The 9,446-nt window shown below is 45.7% G+C and overlaps 1 protein-coding gene across 1 annotated transcript in view; it reads left to right on the top strand.

Annotated features, from left to right (window-relative positions):
• LOC101855606 overlaps positions 1-9,446 on the top strand; it is a gene marked incomplete in the record, with an annotated part of 40,795 nt that overhangs the window by 25,607 nt on the left and 5,742 nt on the right. The window contains 1 exon segment of the mRNA XM_035973108.1: positions 712-1,024. Within this exon segment, the coding sequence (XP_035829001.1) occupies positions 712-1,024 (313 nt within the window).

The following is a 9,446-nucleotide window of genomic DNA, read 5'->3' as shown; positions in this document are numbered from 1 at the left end:
ACAGAGCCTCATCTTACCCCTGTCAAGGACAGAGCCTCATCTTACCCCTGTCAAGGACAGAGCCTCATCTTACCCTTGTCAAGGACAGAGCCTCATCTTACCCCTGTCAAGGACAGAGCCTCATCTTACCCCTGTCAAGGACAGAGTCTCATCTTACCCCTGTCAAGGACAAAGAACCAACCATAGATGAGTCCCCCACACATAATGCTCAGCCTCCAGATATGTTCCAAATGTTTGTTGCCTCTTGTAAATGCTGACTAGAGACGGTAGGATCTGCTCCGATGACTACCTGTCTAAGACAATCACTTGCTCAAATGACCTCTACCCTTTTTCTGCCTTGTGTTTATTTTCTACTTCATTATGATATTGTCCAAGATAAGCCATGTTCTCCTCAGCGTTACGTGGTCATCGTAACAATATGCACGCTCTTTTCTTTTTCTTTTTCCATTCACCCCCCCCCCCCCCAACCATCCCTCCTTCTTTTCCAATGTTCTTGCTGTGTTTGATTGAGAATAAGAATCCAATGAGAGTAAACTGAAATAATAAACGGAAATAGTAAACGGAAATAGTAATGTACAATGCTTTGTCAATCCTCTTGGTCAGATGTTCCCTGATCACTCCACAGGAAGACGTTTGGTGGATCGCTCTTGTTGTTTTATCAAGTTTGTTTTTCCACTCAACCCCTCCCGTTTTTTTTGGGTTGTTTTACAGATATGTTGACGAAAATGTTGACGAGGATTCGACCCCTCCGGTTGTGAACGGGTTTGCTGTTCAGATCCGTGACGGAGCCACCAAGTCCGCCCGGCCGGGGTTCCGCGGGGGTGCGGGCGGCGTGATAGAGGAGGAGGGGCCCGGGGAGCTGGGAGAGACGGCCATGAGCTTGGAGCCGGCCGAGGCCACCGTGGGACAAAGCCCCATCCAAGAAGTGGAGGAGGAGGATGTGGGACCCTTGTACCCCCCGCCACCGTCCTTCCGTGGAGCGACCCGCACTGGGGGCCGTCAGCTGGCACAGTCCATTCCTCAGGTGAGAGGGGGGTTATCTTTTCACATCTGGCACAGTCCATTCCTCAGGTGAGAGGGGTGTTATCTTTTCACATCTGGCACAGTCCATCCCTCAGGTGAGAGGGGGGTTATATTTTCACATCTGGCACAGTCCATTCCTCAGGTGAGAGGGGGGTTATATTTTCCTGTCTATCTCACCAGAGCAGGTAGTTGTGTCTGTCTGTCTGTCTGTCTGTCTGTCTGTCTGTCTATCTGTCTGTCTGTCTATCTATCTATCTGTCTATCTATCTATCTATCTATCTATCTATCTCGTCTCATCCCAAAATGAAACGAACTGTGCTGGCCCTCGTGGACTTCTCGCGTGCCTTCGACATGGTATGGCGCACGAGGTTAATGGAGAAGATGATTGAGAAATCTACTCCCAGCCGCATCACCCAATGGATAGGTTCGTTCCTCAGAGACAGATACGCCTGCGTCGAGCACGGCAACGCAACAAGCAGGCTTCGCCGTTTCAAGCAGGGAGTCCCCCAGGGCAGTGTCCTGTCCCCCACACTGTTCCTTGTCTTCATCCATGATATTGAAGCAGGCCTGCCTGAAACCGTGAAGACGGGACTCTATGCTGATGACTATACAATATACGCCACCAACGAAGACATAAATCAGGCTGAAAACAGTGTCCAAGCAGCCATAAACTTACTTCAGCAGTGGGCAAAGCAAAACAAGATGGAGATCAGTACGGAGAAAACAGAGTGCACCCTCTTCACCACCAGCACCCACGAGGCCAAGCGAAAACCAGCACTCTCACTCAAAGGCGCCCCCATCACCTTCAACTCCAACCCCACCTTACTTGGGGTTACACTTGATCGTACTCTATCCTCCAACGCCCACATCCAAAACCTTGAGTTAAAACTGTCCAGCAGACTTCGACCATTGAAAGCCCTTACAGGCACCACCTGGGGTGCCTCCAGGGAATGCATAAAGCCTATATATTATGCTACTTGTCGGTCAGCTATCGACTATTGTGCCCCTGCCTACATGCCTCTTGCCAAACCCTCCAATCTGCAGAAACTGGAAAGAAAGCAGAATGAAGCAGCAAGAATCATCACAGGCTGCTCAAAGGATACTCGTGTGGACAGCCTCCTCATCGAAGCAGACATTTTACCACTAAGGCATAGAGCTGATGCCTTGACTGCCATCTCATTCGAGAAGTCCATGCGTCTGCCTACAACGAACCAACGCAAAGCCTCCGCAACAAAATCAGTGCCCACGCGGACAGGCAAGTCGAACTGGAGAAAGCATGCCCAGAACCTCGTAGCCGAAACTGAACTGGATACGTACCCACGTGAGGAGCTGGTTGTTTTACCTCCCACACAACCGTGGAAGGCTGCATCATACAACGTGACTTTTAGCACTGATCTTGTCGCCGACTGCAAGCGTGCTAATGAACCAGCTGTCAGGAAAGCAGCAGCAGAGGCTACAATTCGTTCGCTCCCCCTGCCCGATGTAGAAGTCTGGACTGACGGTTCAGCTGAGCACGGTACTGAGTATGGAGGAAGTGGAATACTGATCAAGACCGGCGATACCGAACTCGACCAACGTGTACCTGCGGGCCGGTATTGTTCCAGCTACAGGGCCGAGCTTGTAGCTCTCGACACAGCGCTTGACATGCTTGTGGCACTACATACAGCAGGCAGCCTTCCGAACAGTGCACGCATCCATGTATACACTGATTCTAGATCAACAGTCATGCGCCTCTCATACGGCCCTACCAACCAATCGGAAAAGGTGGCCTGCTCAATCTGGCAACATCTGCACACCCTCTGTCAACGCTCTGAATGTTCCATCCACTTACAGTGGATTCCAGGCCACGCCGGACTGGCTGGGAACGAGGAAGTTGACAGCATCGCCAAAGAAGCAACAGCGCTTACCCAGATTGACACGCCAATCGATTTCTCGACAGCTAAAGCCGTCATCCACCGATCGACCCGCGCAAAGTGGAAAAGAGAGGCGAAACCCAAACTGCCGTTTGCCCAGCCGCCGTCATTCCAGCTTGAGGCCTCGCTCAGACGACAGGACCGCCAGCTTCTCTCCCAAATGAGAACTGGTGGAAAATCGCCCAAGCTGAGATCATATCTCCACAAAATTGCGCCAGCAGACAACCCAGATCCGTCCTGTCGAGCCTGCAAGGAGGAGGACGAAACTATGGACCATGTGTTCCTGAGGTGTCCCGCCAGCTATCGTGCTAGAACCCGTCTGCTGGGACATTTCAGTAACCCACTTTCAGCACTTTTTAAGGACCCCCGGGCGAGTGTTGAGTTCCTGCGTGCTGTCGGCATCGCTGACCGCTTATGAAGCCACAGCGCCAGAAGAGAGAGAGAGAGAGAGATCTATCTATCTATCTATCTATCTTTCTATCTATCTATCTATCTATCTATCTATCTATCTATCTATCTATCTATCTATCTATTTATCTATCTATCTCACCAGAACAGGTAGTTCTGTCTGTCTGTCTGTCTGTCTCAGCTGTCTGTCTGTTTGTCTCACCTGTCTGTCTGTTTGTCTCACCTGTCTTTCTATCACACCAGAACAGGTAGTTGTGTCTGTCTGTCTGTCTGTCTGTCTGTCTGTCTGTCTGTCTGTCTGTCTGTCTCACCTGTCTGTCTGTCTGTCTCACCTGTCTGTCTCACCTGTCTGTCTGTCTCACCAGAACAGGTAGTTGTGTCTGTCTGTCTGTCTGTCTCACTGTTCTGTCTGTCTGTCTCACTGTTCTGTCTGTCTGTCTGTCTGTCTCACCTGTTTATCTGTCTCACCTGTCTGTCTGTCTCACCAGAACAGGTAGTTGTGTCTGTCTGTCTGTCTGTCTCAGCTGTCTGTCTGTCTCACCTGTCTGTCTCACCAGGACACCTAACACAGGACACAGCAGGGGGGATGTAAGTGGTATCAGCTGACACGCTGCACGCACAGTCAGAACATTCCCGATGATCCTAGTAGGGAGACCGTGGGGGGGAATTGTCCGTGGTGAAACATTTATGGGATGACAGTTTCTGTGGGAAATTTGTACTTGTGTATTGTTCCCTTCTCCCAGCTGTTGTTTCCTTTAGATAGTGAGATCGTGGTCGAGACGGTTCACTCTAAATATAGTCCTATAGATAGTGCTAGGTACAACATTTTCATTGTCCCCTGCTTTTAGCTGGTAGGTGAGGCTGCTAGCCTAGCTATTGTCAGATGTGCATTACGACGTGCGGTTGTGATGGCGGCAATCAATGTGAATGTCTTGTCCTGCTCATCAGTTTTCCACACTTTGTGTGCTCTACTTCATCTTCTTCTCGACAACATGGACCTCCACCTACCTGTCTTTCCCAACAATTGGTCAAAACTTACAACTTGACTGCACGCTGCTCCCATACATTTCTCTCTCATCTGCTCCGTCTCTTCTTTTCCTCCAACTTGTCTCATCTTGCTTGTCCGTCAAATGGTGGACACAAAATGTGGCATTGTTGTCCCGCTGCCCGGAGATAAAGTTCCCAGTCGGGCGTAAACAGTCGCTGTTTGTCTTTTCTGTAGCTGGCGCTCACCCCCACATGTCCCAAAGCTAGTCCCGAGGAAGGCGATGGTAAGACAGCATGGTGCTTCCTTCTTGGTGTCTTCTCTCTCTCTCACAGGCTGGTCACTCTGACCTGGGACCTGTTGTCGGCTTTGTGATGGGTCTATTGCTTAACACCTCAGTGACCAGCCGCATGCCGGCTCGCTGACCCGCCAGACAGCGGCCATTTCCCGTGGTTCTAGAACCACTGCCGAGGCTGGAGGGATGTTATTTCTAACAAGCATCAGCGATGCTTATGACAAAAAAAATTTTGTTGACGTTTGGTGAAATTTGTGTATGGAAAATGGAGGTTGTAGTTTCAGAGATTTGTTGCAAGTTTTGGGTTTAGTTGATAGAGAGTGTGCTCCTCCTCGCTGTTCCTGACTGGGGCCTGTCTGGAGAGAAGGGTCAAGGCTGGGGTCAGGGATGGGGTCAAGGCTGAGGTCAGGGATGGGGTCAAGGCTGGGGTCAGGGATGGGGTCAGGGGTGGGGTCACTAAGGTGTTAACCCTAACTCTCTCCTGCTGACAAGTTGTTGTCTCGTACCACTGTCACGTTGTATAGACTGTCACGTTGTATAGACTGTCAGACTGTCACGTTGTATAGACTGTCACGTTGTATAGACTGTCAGACTGTCACGTTGTATAGACTGTCACATTGTATAGACTGTCAGACTGCCACGTTATATAGACTGTCACGTTGTATAGACTGTCACTCAGTATGTGAGCATGTTATGTAACCATTTCCAGTTTCCTAGATCATGATTTGTTTGATGTCACTGTGTACCGACCGACCTAGATCTATGGTCCTACAGGGGAACTCAGATTCCACCAGGTCGCCGGGCCTGACCTAAAGTCTCGTTGTATCCGAGTGTTGGTTATAGCAAACTTGAGGTTTTGTGTAGATAATTCCAGGCACTGAGCAAGTAATGTATAAAGAGAAGAAACAAGTGGTGCCTCAAATGCCTGCATAGTATGAGCTGTGCAACAACAAAAAGACCGATTCGTTCAAATGCACGCCTGTGTCATCTCGATAGTTGATCAAAAAGTTGTGTTGCTGTGTAGAGCTTAGCATACGGCAACTTTTGAATTTGATTCCTTAGAGCAGCGCACAATTCATTACGTAGATCTACGTCAAGACTAACTTATCATTGTCATAATGATCAGTTGCCTTGGGGGGGGGGGGGAGGAGGAGACTGACGTGTTTGTATCTGTGACGTTCAACGCCCGGACCGCTAGTGCGCCCCCCCCCCCCCCCCCCCCGACACACACACACACACACACAGCCACACGTGTGCAGGCCGCCCATCCAACCCCGACACACGCCAGAGTAGACACGTGCGCATGCCAACAACACATGTTTTGGTTGAAAAAAGGCCTCAGATTGGTCGCATGCAATCGGCTAAGTGAATAATGGTTCGCGATGCTGATGCAATGGATGGTTTCCGGGAATAGATAAAGTTCTTTGTGGGAGAAAAAGGAGCGAAGCCACGTCTGCAGGGGATGTTCCCCCTGGGAGCGACCTCGTTGAATCTGAGTTCCGCTGTATAATTTATGGGCGTGTTGTGTAACCCTTTCCTGTTTCGTAGATCATGATTTGTTTGACATCATTCCGTAGGGACAGACCTATGGTCATATTTACGGGCATGTTTGACGTCACTCCATCCGGACAGACCTATGGTCATATTTACAGGCATGTTTGACGTCACTCCGTAGGGACAGAACTATGGTCATATTTACGGGCATGTTTGACGTCACTCCGTAGGGACAGAACTATGGTCATATTTACGGGCATGTTTGACGTCACTCCGTAGGGACAGAACTATGGTCATATTTACGGGCATGTTTGACGTCACTCCATCCGGACAGACCTATGGTCATATTTACGGGCATGTTTGAGGTCACTCCGTACGGACAGACCTATGGTCATATTTACGGGCATGTTTGAGGTCACTCCGTACGGACAGACCTATGGTCATATTTACGGGCATGTTGCCGAACTCCCAGTAGTTTTGCCTAGTTTGACTTTTTCATTTTTGTTTCAGGGGTCCTCCATACCCTCAAGCCTCTTGCATTAACCTCTCTACCCCGGATAGACATGTTATTTATCTATGGGAAGGAAATTGGATGGTCTTTCAGACGTAGCCAATAGATTTCATTTGTGTCAATTTGTCTTGAAGTGGGACCTTTTTTCTAGTTACTAAAAATAGAAACAAAAGCAGAAATCTTTTCCAACAGTCACAAAGAAGGGGAAAAAAGTGTTTGGGAATTTAAGAGTTTACATTAATGTGATGAGAAAATAGCTTCACTTCTGCCTGTAATGTGAAACAGACACCTCATTCTGCCTGTAATGTGAAACAGACACCTCATTCTGCCTGTAATGTGAAACAGACACCTCATTCTGCCTGTAATGTGAAACAGACACCTCATTCTGCCTGTAATGTGAAACAGACACCTCATTCTGCCTGTAATGTGTCAAAGACACCTCATTCTGCCTGTAATGTGTCAAAGACACCTCATTCTGCCTGTAATGTGTCAAACACACCTCATTCTTTGGAAAAATTAGGAAATGAGGGCCGTTCTTGTGCATTCTATAAATTCTCGGTTCTTGTCCTTGAAACTGGAAATTTCAGAACGAGAATTTTATAATAAAACCATCAATTTTAATACATATTAAATTTTTAAAAGTCTATTTAGTCTTTTTTATTTGATAAAAATACTTTACAAAATCTTTCTTTATTAAAGTAAATTTTATTGGGCGAAATACCACATGACCAGCCATCGTATATTTATTTATACAATGTAGTACTGTGTGAACTGTTGGGAGTTAATCCTTTTCTGTACATTGCTTGATGTCATACCTATGCTGAGCTGTGCGTGTCCTCGCTGAACTACCTGTCTAATTGAGCTGACTGAACTACCTGTCTAATTGAGCTGACTGAACTACCTGTCTAATTGAGCTGACTGAACTACCTGTCTAATTCACCTAGAGTGTCAACTGCTTTCATATGTGCTCAGTGGTAATGTTCTGGCTTCTGAAACTGGCTCTACCCAACATGTCCGGCCTAATTCAGCAACATTTCAACTTATGCCTTTTGTAAAAAGTTGCTCCATTGTCCTGCAGGGTTATGCTCTCATAACATTGTGTGTTTTGTACGTTGTGTACGTTTTGTATTCTTTATACGTTGTGTATATTTGTACATTTTATACGTTGTGTATATTTGTACATTTTATACGTTGTGTACGTTGTGTACGTTTTGTATTCTTTATACGTTTTGTATATTTGTACATTTTATACGTTGTGTATGTTGTGTATGTTTTGTATTCTTTATACGTTTTGTATATTTGTACATTTTATATGTTGTGTATGTTGTGTATGTTTTGTATTCTTTATACGTTTTGTATATTTGTACATTTTATATGTTGTGTATGTTGTGTATGTTTTGTATTCTTTATACGTTTTGTATATTTGTACATTTTATACGTTGTGTATGTTGTGTATGTTTTGTATGTTTTGTATGTTTTGTATGTTGTGTATGTTGTGTATGTTTTGTATGTTTTGTATGTTTTGTATGTTTTGTATATTTTGTATATTTTGTATGTTTTGTATATTTTGTATGTTGTGTATGTTTTGTATGTTTTGTATGTTGTGTATGTTTTGTATGTTGTGTATGTTTTGTATGTTTTGTATGTTGTGTATGTTGTGTATGTTTTGTATGTTTTGTATGTTTTGTATGTTTTGTATATTTTGTATATTTTGTATGTTTTGTATATTTTGTATGTTGTGTATGTTTTGTATGTTGTGTATGTTGTGTATGTTTTGTATATTTTGTATGTTTTGTATGTTTTGTATGTTTTGTATATTTTGTATGTTTTGTATATTTTGTATGTTGTGTATGTTTTGTATGTTTTGTATGTTGTGTATGTTGTGTATGTTTTGTATGTTGTGTATGCGTGTCTGACACATGTCGGAGTAGACAGACTGTGGGCTGTGGTGACCTTTGAACTCTTTTGGCATTGGTGGTTGTTGTGGCTTGCATGACCGTCGTTATTGCACGGTGTATTCCTGTCCTTATTCCACGGTGTATTCCTGTCCTTATTCCACGGTGTATTCCTGTCCTTATTCCACGGTGTATCCCTGTCCTTATTGCGCGGTGTATTCCTGTTGTTATACCACACACTCTTGCAGCTCACTAGAGAGATTTCTGTATCTGTTTCAGTTGAATGTCAAGTTTGCCACACAAAAATGTCTTTGGTTTTATTTTTTTCTCGTTAGTGATCCTTGTTTGAAAAGATGAAGTAAAAGTTGACATTTCATCAGATGTAAAACATTCAATTTCCAAATGCTCTGTTTTGACAGTTCATTCTTAACGGTAGTTGTAAGTGGCGGGAAGAAAAAACTTTTCTCTTTCTTCTTTTTGACTACGTTAGCAGCGAGACTATCACAAGTGTACCTGACCTTGAGATAGAATCATATTTGTCGACTTCTCCATTGGAGTCTTTGATTGTGGTGTATTTTGTAAAAAAAAACAATTTAATGTATTCATATTCACCTCTGTCCTGATGTGGTGCACTAATGTATGGTTTAGGCCAGTCCCAGAGTGGCTCTGTAGGTCTGACCTGTAGCTCGCCTTGCGCACGCCGTCTGCGTGTCAGCACAGCCGCACTGTGGGTTGGCGCCAGTGTCTCAGCGAGCGCGAGGCACACTCGCTGCGTGTCAGCACAGCCGCACTGTGTGTTGACGTGTGCAGGTGTGCAACTGACGGGTCTGCCTTGCTATATTTAGGTACTGTGTAATCCAAGACCAATCATACCAAGACGGGACAACTCTTCTTTACGTCATGTGCTAAGTGCAGCAGCCCC

Source organism: Aplysia californica, unplaced genomic scaffold (assembly GCF_000002075.1).
Source record: "Aplysia californica isolate F4 #8 unplaced genomic scaffold, AplCal3.0 scaffold01004, whole genome shotgun sequence".
NCBI lineage: Eukaryota > Metazoa > Mollusca > Gastropoda > Aplysiida > Aplysiidae > Aplysia > Aplysia californica.
This window is presented reverse-complemented; position numbering and strand designations above follow the sequence as displayed.